We start from the raw sequence: 20363 nt of genomic DNA, 5'->3' as shown, positions 1-20363 counted from the left end.
ACCTATTAATCCTTTGGGAGCGTCTCCTATCACTTCCAACCACCAGCTCAGTTTTCTTTTCTTTTCTTTTTTAAGTAACGAGATAGAGTCATAGAGATGTCTACTCTGCCCATGATTGGGTGCCTCCACTCAAAGTGCTCCAGCAGACCAGCAGGGAAGGTGAAGCTGGACCTGCCATTTCTTCCTTGCTCTCGCTAATCCGTGAGATTTGTAGGTGTCTCCGATCGTGGATCAAGGCTCACACACCCATACACATCCATGGAGTCTGCGGCAGTGGGAGCTTTCTTGAAGAGCGTGATGGGAAGGCTCTTCCTGCTGCTGGAGAAGGAGTACAGCAAGCACAGGGGCCTCGCGCAAGAAGCTGCCTCCATCCAGCATGACCTCCGCATGATCGCTGCCGCCATGGATGACCAGCTCGGCGCCCTGGGGAGGCCCGAGCGCACCGCCGTCGCGAGGCTGTACAGCGCGGAGATTCTTGACCTGGCGCACGACATCGAGGACTGCGTTGACCGCTTCACGCATCGCCTCAGGTGCAAGCACCGCGGCGGCGGCGGCGGGGGGGCGGCGTCTTCCTTCGTGCATCGGGTGGCTCACGAGCTGAAGAAGGTTCAGAGCCGTTCAAGCTACGCCGACGAGATCCACAAGCTCAAGCGGCGCCTGAAGGAGGCGCGTCAACGGGTAGTCGACTCTGCTCCTGTTGGCCGGCCCGGTGGATTGCCGTCGTCCGCGACGCTCGACGCCTCGAAGCCGTGCCCCGCCGTCACGCGCAACCCGGCAGGCATGGAGAAGCCCATGGAGGAGATGCTGTCGCTGCTGCGCGAGGTGGACGGTGAGCCGCGGCAGCTGAGGGTGATCTCCATCGTTGGGCTCGGTGGCTCGGGGAAGACCACCCTTGCAAGGGCAGCCTACGACAGCCCTCATGCCAAGGAAACCTTCCCCTGCCGTGCTTTTTCCGCCGCCGGTACCTTGCCAGAGATCAGCCAACGGATTAAGGCTATCCTGCTTGATATACTCCAGCAAATTGTTCCCAAGGACAGCATGGATTTGGATGCTGACACCAACAATCTTGAGGCCTTGCTCAAGGAATACCTCAGTGACAAGAGGTGTGTGTATGTTTCCGTTTGTATCAGTTCTTTGCCACTTCAACTCCCTAATAATTTTTTTATTATTTCTATCACTCAACTTTGATTCTCAGTTCTCTATTTTTGTTGTTAGGTATTTGATTGTCATTGATGGCGTCCAAATGGATGAGTGGAGAGCCGTAAACTCAGCCTTTGTAGATAGCAGTACTGGCAGCAGAATAATACTGACGACAACTATTCAGTCAGTTGCTAATGTGTGCAGTCATGGCAATGGCTATGTCTACCAAATGGACACCCTTGGTGAAGAAGACTCGAAGAAGGTAGCCTTTCCGGGGATCAGGTCGCCTGAGTTGGAGCACGGTTCAGCGGCGCTGCTGGGAAAATGTGATGGCCTCCCACTTGCTCTGGTCAGTGTTTCCGACTATCTGAAGAGTTCAGTTGAGCCCACAGGGGAGCTTTGTGCAAAGCTATGCCGCAACCTTGGTTCTCATCTGAAGGAAAACCATGGCCATGACAGCTTTTCAGACCTAAGGAAGGTTCTTCTTGACAACTATGACAGTTTAGCTGGCTACGCTCTGAGTTGCTTCCTGTATCTTGGCATATTCCCAAGGAATCGTCCGCTCAAGAGGAAAGTTGTAACAAGGCGGTGGTTAGCCGAAGGGTATTGTCGAAGTGAATCTCTTCGTGGTGAGCAGGACATTGCAGACGAGAACTTCAATAAGCTTGTCGATTGGAATATGATTCGGCCTATCGACACAAGTAACAATTCACAAGTGAAGACTTGCAAAACTCATGGGATCATGCATGAGTTTGTACTCCATAAGTCCTTGTCGCATAGGTTCATCATGACGCTGTCTCCTGATCATCCAAGGGCTGGTGCCAATGCCAACAATGCTCGGCACCTATCTGTCCATGATGGCAAACTGATAGAATGTGAGGCATCTGATGAAGATTCGTCACGTGTTCGATCTCTGACAGTCTTTGGGGATGCAGGTGGAGCCATTTCTTTTGTTCGCAGGTGTAAACTGATACGAGTCTTGGATCTGGAAGAATGCAGTGACTTGAAAGACCACGATCTCAAGCACATCTGGAAATTATGGCATCTCAAGTACCTGAGCTTAGGAGGCAGTATCCGTGAGCTTCCAAGGTGCATTGATGGGCTGCACTGTTTAGAGACACTGGATTTAAGGAGAACAAAGATACAATCACTGCCCGTCGAGGCCATTCAACTGCCACACTTAACTCACCTGTTTGGAAATAAGCTTATGCTTGATAAGGACGACTTGAAGAATGTGAACAAGATGAGTAAACTGGAAAAGTTTTTATCTGGAAAAAAGAGTAACTTGCAGACTTTAGCTGGATTTGTCGCTGATGATAGCAAAGGTTTTGTTTGTTCGAAAAAAAAAGATAGCAAAGGTTTTCTGCAGCTTATCATGGATATGGATAAACTGAGGAAGCTTAAGATATGGTGTAAGCGTGTTGCCAACAGAGATAGTTATATGAGTGACCTTTCAAAAGTCATTCAGAAATTGACAAAGGTCCCTATCGACAGACACAATGATTGTTCTCTTTCACTTGATTGCAAAGAAACCTACGAAAATTTTCTGAGTCAACTTAATTTGGAGCCATGCTCTGAGGGTTCCAAATATGATATAAGGTCACTAAAGCTTCAAGGCAAGTTGCTTAAACTGCCTCCATTTGTTACGCTGCTGTCAGGTCTCACTGATCTGTGCATCTCATCAGCTACCCTGACACAGGGTCTTCTATCAGCGCTGGCAAATTTGGGCAAATTGCTCTACCTCAAACTGGTTGCAGACCTGCTTGAGGGTTTTGAAATAAAACATGGGGCATTCCCAAGTCTGCGACGCCTGTGCTTTCACGTGCAGAGTCTCGCTTTAGCTCCGCCAACCATTGAAGAAGGAGCTCTGCCAAACCTCGTCTCACTTCAGCTTCTCTGTCGAGATTTGGTGGTTGGTCTTTCAGGCATGGATATCAGACACTTCAAACATCTCAAGGAAGTCAAAATTGATGCTGAGGCGAGTGCAGAAGAAATACAGCGTTGGGAACATGCAGCGCAAAAACACCCAAATAGGCCCAGAGCAGTGTTGGTCAAAACAGACAATCAGATTGAAAGCGAGGAACCGGGACTGGGACCATGTGCCATGAGGGAGAAGCGAAAAAGATGCCAAGCTGAACCATGTTTGGATGACGCACTAGATTCTAGTCTTAAGAAGATGAGACTTTCAGAGTCGTCTTCTTGGTCTCAGGCCATTGTCCATCAGGTGATGGGAGCAGACACAATGTCATCATCCAGTATTGCTGTTCCTCTTCATGCTGATGAATCTGGTGGTTGGATGCAGCAGCACAGCCGTCCTTAATTTCAAATCCCATGCCCCTTTCATTTTCTCAACTGTGTTTGTAATCATAGGTTTGAGTATCTCTCTTGTTAATGTAATCGATGGAATTGTTTTTTTAATCTAAAGATGGTTAGATTGGGGTGGACAGTGGCAATTTCTGCTATGCATATTGCACAATGTGTTTGACCATCTGATTGCTGTTGCTGGAGTTGATGCTGGTTTTACTGTTCTATACTTGGGTGTACTAGACTGTCATGATGATGGTAATTAATCAGGTTCAACTTGTATTCTCAAATCAGACATAACTGATGCAGAGCAGCTGTCGACTGCCTGGTACAGGTGAGGGATGCTTGTATCTACACAAAATACATTTCAAGCAATCCAAGGAATATATTCGGATTGCGCGCTTTATTTGCATTAGAATATGAATCGGTTTGCTTATATATTTTAGTGATTTTTTTTTGCAAACAATAAGGAAGTCTCCATCTAGGCGAATTTGGGTGCGTATATTTTCTTCTTATGGATATACTAATATACAGCCACCTAGTTACTCCTAGGTTGGCTTTTGCAAACAAGAAGGGTAGGTACTTCAAGTTTATACAGAATAGCTGGTAACTCATTTGCATAAAAGTATAAAACCATAGTAATCATTTACCAGGTATTTTCAGGAAGACAATATGTGGTTGTATTATTGTATACATGGAGGTAAAGTTATAAAATAATCAGGTAGCAAACCACCAAAAATGGAAGTGTAGAACTTTCAAGGTTTCATGGGGCACAAAAGATGTGTACAGGGCATACCTGTTTGAACTGATGCAACAAAAGAGGTGCCAGCCTTGTAGGAATTAAGAACACGCATTGTGGCGCCCATTGTTCGCACGCTTGGTTTGAAAGATCAGATTCATCCAACATGAGATGGCAAATGCCATACTATGTCGTCATCTTATTTATGATTTGGTGACTACGACGAGTGAACTCGAGGTAGACCAATAACCAATTGTACTTCCTTTGATCACGAATGCAGCCTTCACAGGTCATGTGCTACCAGAAGCGTCTCAGCAATGGTCACTGATGAGCTTGTTCATTTTCCCCAGTTTTTTCTCCCAAGAAGGCACTGAAAAACTCGTGCATCGATCGTTACGAGTTGTGACAAAAGTTTTCCACCCAGGTACAGACATTGTGACTCTGCAGCGGTCTAGCAGATGCTCTGTTCCGAAGAAGCTTGATTCTTCCTCTGAATCACTGCCGGTGTTGGTGAAGATTAGATGCACTGCTTCTTCATCTCCTTTCTGCGGCCATGCTCATCGCCGGTGCTGCCGTGATCGAGAACCTTCCGTCTCGCTGGTGTCACTGCAGAGCGCTGACGATCGAGCACAGCACGCCGCCCGGATCGACTGGCGGCATGAGCCTCGACTACGGCCAGTGCCAGTTATCCCGATCCGCCCCGGCGACGTCTGCTCGCCCGTCCGGCGCCGAACCTGATGCGCCACCGCTACGGAGACAGGGTGATCGCCCGAGGCGGTGGCCCCAATCCGGGCCGGCACGCCGGCGCCGACCAGGTGCGCGCGCCGCGTTTGGAACCGCGCGCACGGCACCACGCTGCTTCGGTCTCCGCCCCTGCCGCGGCGGCGATGGAGAAGGAGCGGCCTTCCCCGGCTGGGAAACGCTCGCTGGCGTATGCCGGGCTCACTTACACAGACACAGCGGTGTGGTCGCCGGGATGCGGCGGCGGTGGCGGCGAACTGGGTGGCCGTGAGGGCGCGCCCTGGCACGGGGTGGACGGTGTTTCATTTACCGTCCGCCCGGTCGGTATCTCATTTACCGTCCGGGTCAAGGTGAGCGGAGCCGTTAGATCTAAGCTGTGCGGCCACGATTCGACGAGATGACTTGCTTCAAGCCGGGGCGCGTCATGGGTCAACCAAGCGGAGGCAGTCTCACCGGAGGCCAGACTTTTCTGGGGGCCCGCCTGCTCCACGTGGCCTGCCTGAAAGAGACGGCCATGCCCGAGGCCGCCGCCGCCGCCGTTGCCCGCGTCCATTGTCGAGCCCCGGCCGGCGAACTGCACGCGCGGGCGCAGCAGCGCCAGCTGAAGAGGATCGGGCGAGCGATGAGTTTCCGGCGGCTGGTGCACCTGGTGGTGGACCAGCTACAGCCTGCGCAGCATCGACATGTCTCACCTGTTCCGCCGCCCCCCACAAGAGTCCACCGGTGACTGTGGCCGTCCGGACCAGCCACCGCCGACGGAGGAGGATCATGAGATGAAGCCGTGCCCCCTCCCCGCCCCAACCATGACCTTCTACCCGCCCCGACGCTTGTACTACGACGGCGAGATGGCGTTCATGCTCCTCGGCGGCAGGCACAACAAGGTGGTCGCCGCCGACCAGACGGGCCGCGCCGTCCTCTACAACCCCGACCAGCACGCCGTCCGTACCCTGCGCGCCTTCGCTGCGCTCAAGTCCATGCCGGCCTCCCTCACCGTCGACGAGGACCACCTCCCGTGCGGCGATGGCCGGTACTTCGAGTGCCACGAGTTTGACCACGACGGCGACGAGGACTGGCACCCCCGCGTCCTCCCGCCGCCGCCCTACATGTACGGCTAGCGTAGGAGGGGTGATCCTCTTCACGGCGTCGACTCGTACGTGGCGGTCCCACCCGCATCTTGGTGTCCAAGGCGCGCATCGGCACCTACTCGTTCGACACGGCGGCGGAGGCTTGGAGCAAGGCCGGTGACTGGATGCTGCCGTTCAGCGGCCGCGCGGAGTACGTCCCCGAGCAGGCGAGCACGGCCTCTGGTTCGGCCTCAGAGACGACGGCCCCTGCACGTTCTGCGCCGTGGCCCCCGGCGGTGCGCAACCTCTGGAAGGACTTCGCCCCGCCGGCGGAGTGGACGGTCTTCCCTCCAGTATCGTGCCTCGTGCACCTGGGATCCGCCAGGTTCTTCACCACCGACCTGCTCGGCCCCTACCCAGTCGGCCACGCGGTGTTCACCGCCGTTGAGGTGGAGCACGGAGGGCTTCGAATGGTGAAGCACGGATCGCTGTACATGCTCCTCCATGAGATGCAGATGATCCCTAGGGTGCTTTGATTAGCTTCTATTAGTACCAAGCTAGTAGCGACAGCACATGATCTCATATGAAATCCTCTGAGGCCCTGGTAGATCTTTTAGCAGTAGGAGTAGCAATCAACCTCAATTGGCTCATGATGATTTTTCATCAGGATCGTCGAGGTTTGTGTCATGGTAGTGTTTAGGGGGCCCTCTGTAATAAAATTGGTGTGATCATTTAGAAGTTGTTGACTAACTTGTTATTCAGGTTATGCATGGCTATATAATATCATAAATAAATTTGTTTTCAATCTAGTTGAGTTGTTGAGTTACTCACTCTATTGTGTTGCAAGCAGTTGCCAAGTTTGATTGAGATTTCAAGTCAAGTACTATTTGAATCTAAGTGGTGACTGAAGGACTAGTTGTGTTTTGGTTTCATCAACAAACAAATACAGTAAGTTGGGAAAATTCTGTTGAGTATGAATCTTGCATCAACTATTAACTTTGGAGCTTGTTCTTGTTTTGGTAGTTATTGGAAATGTGTACATGCCTCCTCAAATTGGACGGCGTAAATGGGTGCTGCTGCATCAAGTTTATAAGGCTGTGGTATGTACTGAGATGGTAACAGCAGATTCAGTTTGATGTCATTGTTGGTTGGATTTTATAATTACATTGTGCGTTCTGTCATGTGTTCATTCACTCTTGTGACATTGTAACATTCTGTAGTGCATTTGAACATAATATAAGTCGAGCAGCACTACATAGTTTTCCCACTGTATTTTTTAATGAGCATACATTCTTGTTGGATTTTGTAGATCTTCTCTTGGTACCAAAGATTTGTGCATCTGACGGAGTGCGTCGAAGGCAGAATATGTATGATATACAGAGCCATGCGACTTGCAACTTAGGTATTCTGATACTTTAACAATTTATAAAATTTCGTGTGAAATATTTTTTTTTCAAACGTTTCCCTCCTTATTAGGCAAGATGCTCGATTAGAGAATCTGAGCTTTGTTCCAATTTCGCAACGATAGTAAGGTAGTGATCAGTCATTACCTAGGAAGATTTCTCTGAAAAAAGGAGAATTTAGGTGACATATTTGAGAACTGCCAAGAGATGCTTGCCCTGTGTTATTTTGCACTAACATATTCTTCTTCAAACATCCTGCAGCGCTACATCCAGGAGCTAGCAGTCTTTGAGAGAATGCTCTGTGCCTCAACTCTGTGTTCTTCAGTGTTTGAGAGAATGCTCTGTGCCTCAGCCACATCAACACTCCCATCTTATGTGACCATCAGTCAACCATTTTAAGATAAACATGTTGTACAGATGTAGCTGGTGAGTTTGGTGAATATCCCTGTCAGAAAGTGAAGTTCTGGGGGCCAGCCTTTTCCAGTTTCTGGTCCCTTTACAGTCATAAAATCTGTGGAAATAACTGTAAAGTGTACGTGTTATTGCCAATCCTGAACAATATATTAGTGTCTGACTTCCATCAAGAGATTTCTATAAGAGATTTGTTCTTGCACTTAGAGATGAGATTATTAGTTCACAACAAGAGCAGTAAGCAGGTCATAGTAGAATGCTTTAAGGATGAGGAGGAAAACAGTATGGGCATATCAAAGTTCCGGTCTTTTTAAATGGAAACCTGTGCCTAGCTGATCCGTCTTTTTACGCACTGGGGTCCGGGTATTGTGCCAACCGTCTGCTCTCTACATTGGGTTTTACGATTACTGATCCCAAGACGAAATGAAGGTCCTCTATTGCAAGATTTCTAGTCCCAGGAGATGTATAACCTTTCCCTCCAGTTTCTTACTGAGTTTTACACCTTCCATGATCAGAAACTGAGCTCTGTTCTATGTGGGCATTTGCAGCATTTGTACGAGCATTTGATTGGCAACGTCAGCTACAGACTTTGTCCCATGCACCTGAGTGCCGGACATTTTTCAGCAATGCTGCTTATGGAAGAGGTACAGCAATGCTGCTTATGGAAGAGGTATTAGCAGAAATTGTTCAGTATCTTCTACTTTTATGATTAGCTTGTGCCACCAGCCGCCTAATAGTTAAATACATGTTCCAGGCTTTATCGGTTGATTCTTCTAAATGGAACTTAACTATTAAGTACAGGAAAAATACCGCGAAGGGCACAGTAGAAAAAAGTAAGAAAGATATGCCTGATGGATTAGAACTTGGTTTGGGGTTTATCGATCGTATTGGACCCCCAACGGACGAGCAGGCAAGGCATCTGTGGGGGATTGCCTTGCAGGCTCGACCATTGAAGCATCGGTATGCGTCCTGCGAACCATGTAACATATCCTTTGCTCTTTTCTTACAAGTTAGAACATTGTACATTTACACGAATATGATCAGTTTATGCTAATGTCATGTTACCAGTACAAAATTATCAGCGTCAGTTGAATACTGTTGATTACGCCCTGGTCCATTTTTTCTTTTTAATGCAAATAGCTGGCTGCTTGTGCTTGGCGAGTCATGAAGTTCTGAAGGGTTTGCGATTGATTACTTTTCGAATTTTGACCAAGTTCAAGGCCATGATATCTGCCAGTTTCCCGGGCTCGACTTCCAGAAGCCCGCGAGTAGCTGAAGCTCAGCTGGCGCCGAGCATATATGATGAACTCCAGTTGATGATTTTGAACCGATAGCTTGTAGATGATGAGCTATTGAGCTGGGTTTTGTTCCCAGGAGCTGGTACATTGCTGTTACCTGCAGAATGTACATGCGCCATTGATGTAAAATTTTTGCTGAAAGCTAGCACGGTTATGCTAGCTACTCTTCGTTTGAAGTTTATTTGTCAAACTTGGTCCTCTCTGGTGCGTACAGAGTGATAAGAAAACACGGCGTATGATAGCGATCAAGGCGATCTGAAAGATCATTAGATAGCTAATACGAAGCGTATCTGTGGTGCTCTTTGTTTGGAATTTGTATTCTGAAGAAATAGAGCATCCACAGTTCCATTGAGGCAAATATCAGTGCCTCAGAAAATTGGTGATGCTGTCAAGTGTTCACAGAGCAAGCAACAGCTCATACTTGGCAAGATAGTATCATGGCAATCGCATTAATTACCTGACCTCATATGGGTTTGATTTATCTGGGCACATACTAGACTCGAATTGAGATAGCTGAATTAATGCAACTATATCACCAGCAGATTTGCAACTAGTTTTTCTCAATGGAATTTGGAAATCCCCTTCCTTCCTACGGTGTCATGGCGTGACGGGCACAGCCCGCTGCATTCGAAATTTCGATTCGCTTCCTCAATTTCGCTTCCACTTCACAATCAATGGCGCCGCCGCCCGGGCCCCTGGCGGCCGACGACGACACCCCGCCGCCGCCGTCGCTCAAGTCCGCGCTGCTCATCATCGGTGGCTTGCTCCTGTTTGCCATCGCCGCGATCGTGCTGCTCCGCTACCTCCTCCGCCGCTGGGCGTCGTCGTCGCCGCGTCCGGGACGCATGGCGGAGGTGGAGCAGGGAGGGGCGGCGAGGAGGACCGGCGCGGCGGGGAGGCAGCTGGCGGAGGCAGGGGAGGCAACTAGGACCGCCGCTGCGGGGAGGGAGCAGGTGGAGGCGGAGGCAGGGGCGGCGAGGAGGATCGCGGCGGCGGTAAGGCGGGGGGAGCGGCTGGAGGTGGAGGTGGAGCGGCGGGGGGCAGGCGCGGGCGACGGCGGCATGGAGCGCCTGATCGCGTCGCTGCCCCTGTTCACCATGGCGTCGGCGCTGGCGGCGCTGCCGAAGAACTCCCCCGACTGCGCGGTCTGCCTCGCGGCGTTCGAGCCCGACGCCGGGCTGCGGCTGCTCCCGGCGTGCCGCCACGCGTTCCACGCCGCCTGCATCGACGCGTGGCTCCGCACCAACCCGGTCTGCCCGATCTGCCGCGGCGCCGTCTCGCTCCCGCTCCCGCCCCTCCCCGCCGCCGCCGCGGGCCAGGAGCCGCTCGGCTCGCGGGCGGGCAGCAGGAGGAGCTTCCGCTTCGAGCTCGGCAGCGTCAGCAACCGCCACTCCTCCTGCGCAGCGGGCGGCGACGACCACCGGCGCACCTACTCGCTCGGCGGCTCCTTCGACTACCGCGTCGACGAGGAGGTCGAGGCCATCGTGTCCCGCATCGTCCGCCCCGCGGCGGCGGCCAGGCTGAGCACCGCGGCCCCAGCGGCGTCGGCTGCCCCCGGCGAAGCTCTGGCGGAGGCGGTGGGGTCCCGCGGGTGGCTGGGCGAGTACCTCGACCGCGTCGCCGCCTCGGCGTTGTCCCTCTCCGGGCGGTGGAGCGGGCGGCTGAGCCAGGGCCGCCGCAGCCACAGCCTCCGGCACGACGAATGGCGGCGCCAGGATCCGGCGGCGGCCAAGTCGGCGACGCCAGCCGCGGTGACAGCCCCTGGCGAAGAAGCCCTGGCGGAGGCTGCGGGGTCCCGCGGGAGGCCGGGGCCGGGAGAGCTCCGCGACCGCGACAACCTCACCCCCTCGGCGTCGTCCCTCTCCGGGTGGTGGAGCCAGGGCCACCGGCGCGACGAGTCCTGGCGGTGGGACCCGGAGGCGGCGTGCCGTGCGCCGCGGGAGGAGGAGCGGGAGCCGGCGCTCGTGGCCCTGGGCCGGTGGATCTTCGGCTTCTAGCACGATCGTTAAAGCACGCGCTTCGAGTTAGGTTACGGAAACCCAACGGCTAAGCCATGTTTAAGCTCTGTTTAGCTCGTCTCTTCGCTTAATTGAGCCTTGGTGATTACTGATTGAACTAATTACTCTCGTTACCGCTAGAACAGTTTCTGCAAATTTGGCAGGAGTTTCATCTCAACTTTCTCTAGGGGGTGGGAGCATCAAGAAAAGCATCAGAGAGAGGAAAATATATTGCTTCTTAGGATTTATTATAGTTCCCTTTTATTGTGGTCGACTTATACAATGAATCGGATAAAATCCCGTTTCGATCCATTCAGCTAACCCATTGGCTAATTAACTAGAATTAGCTAGGTTGAACCAACTAATTGAATAATTATTATTTAGCTAGTTAGAATGACTTTAGCTGCGTATTAGCCGGTCATGTTTGGATTCATCTTACTAAAAATAGCTACTGCTAATTAGTTAATAGATCCAATTTAAAGTTAAATTAGATTAGGCTAATCACAACGGGGATTTCGTATCCCTGTTTCCAAGAATGTCACATTAGTTTCGGGAATGAATGAAACACTATGCCTCAATGGAGAATTTTATTTCACTGTTTTCAAAGCTAACCAGTGTAATTAAATGCTAGTTAATCTATTGGCGCACGGGATCCCCTATCAAACAACGGCGGTCACAGTGGTCGTTTCACATTATTAGTGATCGTTTCACGCCATTTCCAACATCTTGAAAACTGGTTAGCAGGGTGTCGTGGGGATGAAACTGGTTCCTTCTCTTTTCTCATTAAATCAGTACCGTATCATTAAAAATACTGATATATTATAATAATTAATACTATGAAACTCGCCATGAAACCTCCGTTGCGATTAGCCTTAGAATTGAACGTGTGTGTTTTCAGTCGACTGAAGAAGAATAAAAACCCAACCCCTGTAAACGTATCATGAAAAAAAAAGCCCCCGTAAACAGATAACGGTACGGTTCGCGCTCTCGCGTTTCGTCGAACAGCCGTGATGCCGCCGCCTCCCCTCGTCGTCCCTGCCACCGCGCTCCCGGCGGCCCGCCTCGCCAGAGTGATGGCCGCCTCCTCCGGCAGCGGAGGCGCGCCCCCGCGGCGGGTGCGGCGCGGGAAGCCCGGGTTCTCGCGGCGGTCGGCCATCAAGAAGAGCTTCCACCAGGAGCAGGTGGTGTTCTCCACGCCCGTCCCCGCCGACCCCACCGTCGCCGTCATCGGCGGCGGCGCCTCCGGACTCGCCTGCGCGTCCGCGCTCGCCGCCCGCGGCGTCCGCTCCGTCGTCTTCGACACGGTTCGAATCGGGCCCCTTAGTCCCTTACCTTCCCTTCCCCTCCTCGGCACCCCATCCGCTAGCACGCGAGGCTCAACGGCACGGGCACGATGCTGATGCAGGGGATGCACGGCCTAGGGGGCAGGATGGCGACCAGATTCGTCGACGGCGGCGAGCAGCTGGTGTTCGACCACGCGGCGCAGTTCTTCACCGCGAGCGACGAGAGGTTCCAGAGGCTGGTGGACGAGTGGCTCGACAGAGGGCTGGTCCGTGAGTGGAGTGGCTTGATCGGCGAGCTCGACGCCGGTGGCCGTTTCAGGCCCATACCTTCGTCGACGCCGAGGTACATCGGTGTGAACGGGATGCGCTCACTTGCAGATGCAATGCTGCCTGAGGTATATCCATCTCCACCTGACGCAAGCTCCATGGAAGTGTAGTATGAAGTGATTCTTTGTTTTCTTGAAAGATCAGTACGAAGTGATTAGTGATTCAGTTACCTGAACCATGATTCGCCAAACATTGAACTTGCATGATCATATCCTGCCCAAGAAACCTGTTCTGATTTTGTTTTAGGAGTTCAGTCCAAGTAGCATGAAGTACAACAACTCAACGGTTTGCTGAAGCTTGAGTTCTTTTATTTCTTTCTTTGGTTGATGGATGCCCATTCAATTGCTGATTTGCATGTCGCACTGTGCAGACTGATATGATTAAAGTTGTGCGGCCTTGTTGGATAAGCAAACTTGAGCCGTTCAATGGCCTGTGGCGCTTGTTTGAGAATGAAAAGCCTCGTGGTGAATATGATGCAATTGTGATAGCTCATAATGGTAAGTACAGATTCCTTTCTAATAGGAAAAATATTGTTTATTTAGGCAAAGCATGATTGCATAATGTTGGACATTTTCTGTAAGTTAGGCGGTAAACTTCTGAAGCTCAGCCTTTCCACTCTGTCTTTTTTTATAGCTCTACATGTTTTGGACAACCCAAATGGCTCACATTATTAAATAAAGTAGAATGATGTTAAAAAACATACTATTGCTTAAGTGTCACAATTATATTGTAACATATATTTTTTATGCCACACGTCCATACACCATAGTTATGCACTCCCCTGATTTTATAGCAGGAACTGTGTAACTTTTTTGGCAAACCAAATTTCTAATCTTTTCAAATGACATCATATTCCTAGCTGATCCTTTTGGGTACACACTTATCAGGGAAATGTGCCAACCGTCTGCTCTCTACATCAGGATTACCATTGCTTACAAAACAGATGAAGGTATTGACTATTGCACAAATTTTGGACCCACGAGGCATATCCTTATCTTCCAATTTCTTACTGGGTCTTATGCATTCAATGATCAGAGACTAGAGCTCAGTTCTGTCTGGGCACTCCTTGCAGCATTTGAAGATCCTCTTCCTATCCCACATAATGATTCTCACGGAGTGTTTGAAGGAGCGTTTGTAAGAGATGTTGATTCTCTCTCTTGGATGGGCAACAATACCCGTAAACTTTTTCCAATGCAGACGGGTACACCTGAGTGCTGGACATTTTTCAGCACTGCTGCTTATGGAAAGCGAAACAAAGTCCCGCAGGTGGCTTTTTTGCTGAAATCTGTTAGTCATATGATTTGGTTGCACCACCCAATATTTTAATTACTTGACAGACAACAGATTGAACAATAGAGATTCCAAGTCTGTTTCAGCTTTATATGTTTGAGTTCTCTAATGGATTAAATTTTTAATTTCAGGAAAATATCCCAAAAATCACAGCAGAAAAAGTTAAGGAAGACATGCTTGGAGGAGTAGAACATGCTTTGGGGTTATCCAAAGGATCTCTTCATCAACCAATTTATACAAGAGTGCAGTTGTGGTATAACTAATGCATTCCTTGAATCTCTTCTCCTTCTCCACTAATTTGAAACACCAGGACAAACTAATGTAGAAATCACAGGGGTGCAGCTCTGCCCATGAACACTCCAGGAGTACCATGCATATTTGATCCCCTTGGACGAGCAGGCATTTGTGGTGACTGGCTTACAGGTTCAAGCATAGAAGCAGCAATTTTAAGTGGAACGTCTCTTGCAAACCATGTAAGATTCAGATGTCGCGTGCTATTTTTCAGAATATTCTACAGCTAACTAATTCAGCTGCTGACTAAAAGAAAATAATATGAATTCAATTGCTAATGCAGATAGCTAATTACTTTGTGAGTCACGGTGAAAGGCCCGAAGAGTTTGGGATTGGTTTGCATGAGAACCTAAACAAAGTTGAAGGGCATGATATTGGTCAGTTTCCCGGGATAGACTCTCAGAAGCCACAAGTAGCACAAGCTCAGAAGCCACTAGTAGCCCAAGCTCAGTTGACGCCGAGTATATGATGAATGGCGATTTTGTACTGATTGTCCATGTAGTTAGTAAATGATAAGCTGATTTTTATCTCTTTTTTTTTGTTACGAGGAACTTGTGTATTGTAATATGCAGAATGTACATGTATCATTGATGTAGAAATTTTGTTACTGATGTGGTTATTACTTGTACTTCTCTTTGTTTTAAGTTTTATTATCTGGCTAATGCATAATTTCTCGTCATGAGAAAATACAGCATAACAGCAACCATATGCATGAAAGACACGAGCCAAAGAAATTGAGTAAAATTCACGTGTACCACATAATTTGTAGTTTTGTGACAATTAGGATAAGAATGTCGTATTTTGTGAAATTTACTTGGTGCCCGTTTGGAATCTTGGAATTGAATTTCATTCTAATAATTATAATTTATTAGACACAAATCTATTAAAATAATATGCTTATTAATATGACTATATACGGAATATATTTGTATATTATTGTTGGCCAATGGCCATACGAGAAAGATACTTATGTGCTATATTTCTACTATGGAGGAGTGAGTCAAAGAGCATGCTATAAGTTATGGAATAGAAAGCTTGGTGGTGTGTAGAATTAATTTCCATCTCCCACTCTATAAATTTAGAATAAACTTATATCTAAACTTTGAAAAGTGGTGAGATATCAAATTCTAAGCCAAATAGTCTTGTTTATTAAGTAGATGTAGATTTCAATTCCTCCAAAATGAGAGGATCTAAACGGCCCCTTAGAGAAATTTGAAGATAAAATTAACTGAGAAAGGAGCAACTCATTCTTGGGGATAAGACATCGTTAGTATCGAATTACTCATATTGAGTGATTGGAGAACATAGATGCTCTATTTCCCTCAGTTTGGCAGGAGATATATATAGCTGAAATTAACATTATTAAGCCAATGCTAGAACGGCAGCAGGATCAAGTAAAACCAAAGACGCCCATCTGCAAGCAAGAAGTTTGCACAGTAGACACAAATTCTACCTTGTCTCAGTAATACTGCAGCTATTCGGAATTTCAACACTGCCTGTATGATGCCTTTGTTCATATTGGAGCAGCACATGTAGTTCTGAAGTGTCCTGTCTGGTTGCAGCGGCTGCAGTGAACGACTCGCTTGACTCGCCCACGGTCCTCCGCGCGGACCCTTTTCTTCCGTGGCCTCCCTGGGGGCCTCAATGACTTTGGTGGATTGATGACCATCTCGACCTTGTTCTCTTCAGCCTGGCCTTGGCCTGCTGTTTCATTCCAGAGGGTCTTGTCTGGTATCGGATGTATGGTCTGCGAGTACGTCTTGCGGTACGTTGCTACAGTGAAGCAGCTCTCAGTGTAACGGTGAACATTCTGTCTGCAGGAGAGGAGCGCCGCCACGCCATGTGCACAAGGCACTCCATAGAGCTGCCACCCCCGGCACAAGCAGCACCTATTGCGGATGTCCACAATGTTTGTTCCCTCGTGAGCTGAGATGACCTCGAATTCTGCCTCGTTGGCTCGGGCCACCTGGTAGCCCCGTGCACGCTCAATGGCCTCTTGCACACGGCGCTCAGCTGTGGGCACAAGGATTGTTGTCCACTGCATGCTTGCTTCACGCCGCTCATTGAACCATGTCATTAGCTGGCGACGGATGCATTCCATCATCTGAATTATAGGAAGGCCAGATGCATCCAGTATCCAGGAATTTAGTGATTCTGTGATGTTTGCTGTTAGGTGACCGTACCTTGTCCCCTCAAAGTAAGCTGTGGCCCAAAGACGAGGAGGTAGATGCCTTATCCAAACAACAGCTTCTGGTGAGGTGTCCTCTATCTCCAGCAGCTTAGTTTCAAACTCTATCACAGTCAGTGCATGAGCTGCTTCCCAGAGAAGGTTGACAAGCTGTGGATTGCTGAACTCCTTTTTGAAGGTTTCACTAACATGGCGCATACAGTAACCATGGAATGCAGTTGGAAAGTTGAATTCAACTCCATCAACAATACCCTTCCGTCTATCTGATAAGATGGTGAGCCTTGGCATGTTCTCTGTGTTCTTCTCCAGTAACTCATGCAACTCAGACAAGAACCAAACCCAGTTCTCATCAGTTTCCTCATCAACCACACCAAATGCCAAAGGAAAGAGAGCACCATCGCCATCAAAGCCAGTTGCAAGAAACAAGGTACCAAGATACTTATTTTTCAGAAGGACCCTGTCAAGCCCAATAAGTGGACGGCATGCATTCACAAAACCATATATTGATGCATTGAATGATATGAAGAGTCGCCGGAAGCAATTGTCATCTGGGTTTCCGTAGACTCGAGCTATACTTCCCGGGTTTGTTCTTTCCACCTGCCTACAGTACTCTGGCAGGAGACGATAACCTTCCTCAAAAGACCCTCGAACCGCAGCCATGATACGCTCCTTCCCTCTCCAAGCTTGCTTGTAGGACAGTGTAATCCCATGGGCCTTGTGGATTTCTTCCAAAATTTCCTTGGGCTTGCATTGTGGGTTCTCACGTAGCCTTTCTTCAACAGTGTTTGCAACCCACTGGACAGATGCCTGCTGATGGCCAAGATGGTTGATCCCCACACAGCTGTGGTTGTCATGTATGGTTCTGATGGAGAACGTAGGCACACCAGGGAGCTTTGCAGCATGTATGCGCCATGGGCAACCCTCAGCAGCACACTTTGCAGTAAACCTTGTCTTGTCAGACTTCACAGTCTGTATCTCAAAATGGCAGGCGATGGCAGTGTTGCGGATGGCCCTGCGGCAGCTCATAACATCTGGAAACTCCTGGCCCACGGCAAGCTGAAACTCTGGGCTCACAACCATGGTCCGTGACTGGACAACAGGAGCAACTGCAAGAGGAGCCTGGGAGAGGTCATGTGGATGCAGCGCGAGCTCATGAGCCTGCTCAAGCGAGAGCTGGTCGTCCAGATTCTGATCGACACCGAGGTGGTGCGTCTCAGCAAGAGTCAACTCGTGGCTCTCAGACAACTCAAGCTCGTCGTGGTGGTGGCCCTGCACATCCAGTGCTCCCGAGTCCCCCTCATGGCCCTGCCTCAGAGCCAGCTCCCCGCCATGGTGGCCATGGTGGTGATGGTCATGCCCTAGGACAAGCTGGTGATCGTCGTCGTGGTGCCCCAGCCCCAGGTCGTGGTCATGCGACTGGCCGAGGACAAGTTCGTGGTCGTGCTCGTGTGACTGGCCGAGGACAAGGTCGTGGTCGTGGTGGTGGCTGCCGAGGTCGAGCTCGTGGCCGTGGCCGAGGCCCAGCCCGTGGTCCTGGCCGAAGTCGTGGTGGTTCTGCCCCAGCGCAAGCTCCGCGTTCTGCCCGTGCCCGAGGACCAGCTCGTGGTTCGCCATCGCCGATCACCGCGCCAGCAAACTCACAGCTTTGAGTAATTCCTGACAAAGCATCAACCAAGTGGAATTGAGCGAATCAGTGACGAAGCGCACGGATAGACAGTGAATCCCACGGATTGAAACCAAGAACAAGCTCAAATCGAATAGAGCCTGGTCAAAGAACAGAGCAAGAACTCACTGGAAATCGCAGCGGCGGCACAATCAGTCCAAGCAGACACAGCGGCGTCGCAATCCGGCCTCCTGCAGCCCCGCCAAGATCCAATTCCCTCTGCCGGAAACCCAATCCAACCTTCACGCAGCCATCACCCCGAGACTAGCCACAGCCATCACCACCCAGCAAGCTGTCGGAATCGCCAGGAGACACCAGGACCAACCGACGAGCCAGGCAGGCCCCTGAGACCGCGAGATCCAGGAAGCGAGACCCACCCAGCTAACGGCGCCTCGCTGCGCCGGCGCGGCGAGGCAGGGAGCTGCGCGCGAAGGGGGAGGGCAGGGAAACAGCGGGCGGATTTGAAGGCCGCGCAGGGGCAGGGTGGCAGCAGCGCGGAGGGCAAAGAGAGGAAGATGGGCTGGAAAGAAATTGGGGGAAGGCGAGGCGAGGGGCAATGGTGGAAGACGGGGGCGGCGGGGGGGAAGGGATGAGACGGGAGGGGAGGGGTATTTAGGTCAAAGCCAGGGGCTCCGGGCTGCAGAGTGTTGGGTGATTTCCCGATTTGCCATCGGCGGAGCTGGGCCTTTTTGGGAACCCAATTTGTGTTGGGTAAACTCCGTGCTAAAAGGATAAAATATTAAAAAAAAGGTTGTCAAATAGCGAGTTCTCCATTCAAACAAAACGTACGGCCAATTGATCTCTTCTCACATGGGTATGCCAAATTGCCAAGGTTCTGCAATATTTCTTTGCCTTCTTTTTAAACAAAAAATATATTGTACTGATCACATGTTTTTATTTAGATTCGTGGAAATATTGCACGACTGAACTGTCACATTCACTTTAAGAATTTTGACTCACAAAAATGCAAACTCTAATTTGAGAATGAGAGCTCGAAACGTTTTCAGTTTAGTTGATTCAAAGTGGTGATCCATAATTTGCTTATTTTTTATAGCTAACTCGCTACAATAACAAACAGCATATGTCTACTCTCTGGGTAAATATTTTACCATTTTTTACACTTGAATGTGAGTCTTTGCATCTACGTCAACATTTCATCAAACGGCTCTCCTTCTTTCTTCCTCCCCTTGCCATTTTTCATTTGACTTTCTTTTTTTTTCATCTTGACAATCACCGTGGACGCGTGAGATCTGAATGCCTTGCTAGCTTATTGAGTTGCTCCTCCGGAGCCTAGTCTCAGTAGAAGTTTTATTAGGAGTTTATAAGCATTAAATAATATATCATATTATCAATTTTGCTGATTTAAGAATATCATTACGAGAAGAGATGATGGAGAATTTTATGAGATGGGAGAGTAGTTTCATCCTCGTAAAATCCAACTGGCACAGTTAGTAAATTTTTAGTTTTAGTAACTGTATAATAAAACTGTGCATTAAGACTGGCCTAAGCCCTCCATCACCATATCAGCAAATGGTGCCTCGTTCATTAATCATCTTGCCTTTCTTAATTTTACCTCTAAGCCTACAATCTTTAGCGCCCAACCCTAAACCTATAAGCTTAATAATTTACGGAGGAGAAAAAATCTCACCAATGATAGGGAAGATTGAAGAGAATGGTGAAGATTAGTGATATGAAAAAAAAATTGAGTGTGGGGAGTCAAGAAAACACTTGGGCATCATGTAGAAATTGCATAACAATAGAGCCGCTCTAAGCGTTTCAGAAGGATTATAGAATACCTTTTTTCTATTACAATCACAAAAAACAAAATGCAACCAGAAAAGAAAAGATGATTTGAAATGGTTATATTTGTGCTATCGCTGCACCACTTGCCTTACTCAACAAAGCCAATATAATCCGTTTCTTGAGTTACGTTAATGTAGAGTTTTTTAAACTTTCTTGAAGTTTATGCACATTTGTGCAATGAAACATGGTTATTCAAAATTACATTTTGTTCTCATATGAAAGTTTTCCGGTTTTGTTCGCCTGCTTCAATTTGCCCGGCCGCGCCTCCTGTCTTCCCCGCCTCCGACTCCCTCCTCCGGCCTGCGGCACCAGCTGCCCGCAGCCCGTCGCCTTCACTCCCACCACCCGCGGCTCCCTTCACGACGCGCTCCCACCTATCACAGCGCTGCCGTCCTCCACATGCCGCCGCCGCTCCGCACAA

At 49.4% G+C, this 20363-nt stretch overlaps 4 protein-coding genes and 1 pseudogene across 5 annotated transcripts; 4 read left to right on the top strand and 1 right to left on the bottom strand.

Moving 5' to 3' along the window:
• The first annotated feature begins 41 nt into the window (after window positions 1-41).
• Window positions 42-3606, top strand: LOC112886118 (disease resistance protein RPM1-like). Of its 2 annotated transcripts, XM_025951903.1 has the most exons (3): window positions 42-1103; window positions 1216-2756; window positions 2840-3287. In XM_025951903.1, the coding sequence occupies exons 1-3, from the start codon at window positions 259-261 to the stop codon at window positions 2905-2907; spliced, it is 2454 nt and encodes an 817-aa protein (XP_025807688.1). In that variant the 5' UTR covers window positions 42-258; the 3' UTR covers window positions 2908-3287. The 2 variants fall into 2 exon arrangements, with proteins under 2 accessions (XP_025807688.1, XP_025807687.1); XM_025951902.1 differs by having other exon boundaries at window positions 45-1103; window positions 1216-3606.
• Window positions 3607-5505: 1899 nt separating this feature from the next.
• On the top strand, window positions 5506-8511 carry LOC112885608 (annotated as a pseudogene).
• A 1516-nt stretch (window positions 8512-10027) lies between these two features.
• On the top strand, window positions 10028-11110 carry LOC112887500 (E3 ubiquitin-protein ligase ATL4-like). Its single transcript, XM_025953681.1, has one exon. The coding sequence runs from the start codon at window positions 10162-10164 to the stop codon at window positions 11095-11097; it is 936 nt and encodes a 311-aa protein (XP_025809466.1). The 5' UTR covers window positions 10028-10161; the 3' UTR covers window positions 11098-11110.
• Window positions 11111-12039: 929 nt separating this feature from the next.
• Window positions 12040-14883, top strand: LOC112886140 (renalase). The gene is made up of 8 exons (XM_025951933.1): window positions 12040-12401; window positions 12503-12775; window positions 13078-13204; window positions 13595-13656; window positions 13743-13973; window positions 14129-14250; window positions 14332-14470; window positions 14572-14883. Exons 1-8 carry the CDS (start codon window positions 12108-12110, stop codon window positions 14755-14757), a joined length of 1434 nt encoding a protein of 477 aa, XP_025807718.1. The 5' UTR covers window positions 12040-12107; the 3' UTR covers window positions 14758-14883.
• A 652-nt stretch (window positions 14884-15535) lies between these two features.
• Window positions 15536-18735, bottom strand: LOC112886734. The gene is made up of 2 exons (XM_025952712.1): window positions 18269-18735; window positions 15536-18132 (listed from the first exon to the last, which is right to left on the bottom strand). Exon 2 carries the CDS (start codon window positions 18088-18090, stop codon window positions 15802-15804), a length of 2289 nt encoding a protein of 762 aa, XP_025808497.1. The 5' UTR covers window positions 18091-18132; window positions 18269-18735; the 3' UTR covers window positions 15536-15801.
• Window positions 18736-20363: the final 1628 nt, after the last annotated feature.

Source organism: Panicum hallii, chromosome 3, assembly GCF_002211085.1.
Source record: "Panicum hallii strain FIL2 chromosome 3, PHallii_v3.1, whole genome shotgun sequence".
Classification (NCBI taxonomy): domain Eukaryota; kingdom Viridiplantae; phylum Streptophyta; class Magnoliopsida; order Poales; family Poaceae; genus Panicum; species Panicum hallii.
The sequence above is the reverse complement of the archived record's forward strand: the minus strand, read 5'-3'. Positions and strand labels throughout refer to the sequence as shown.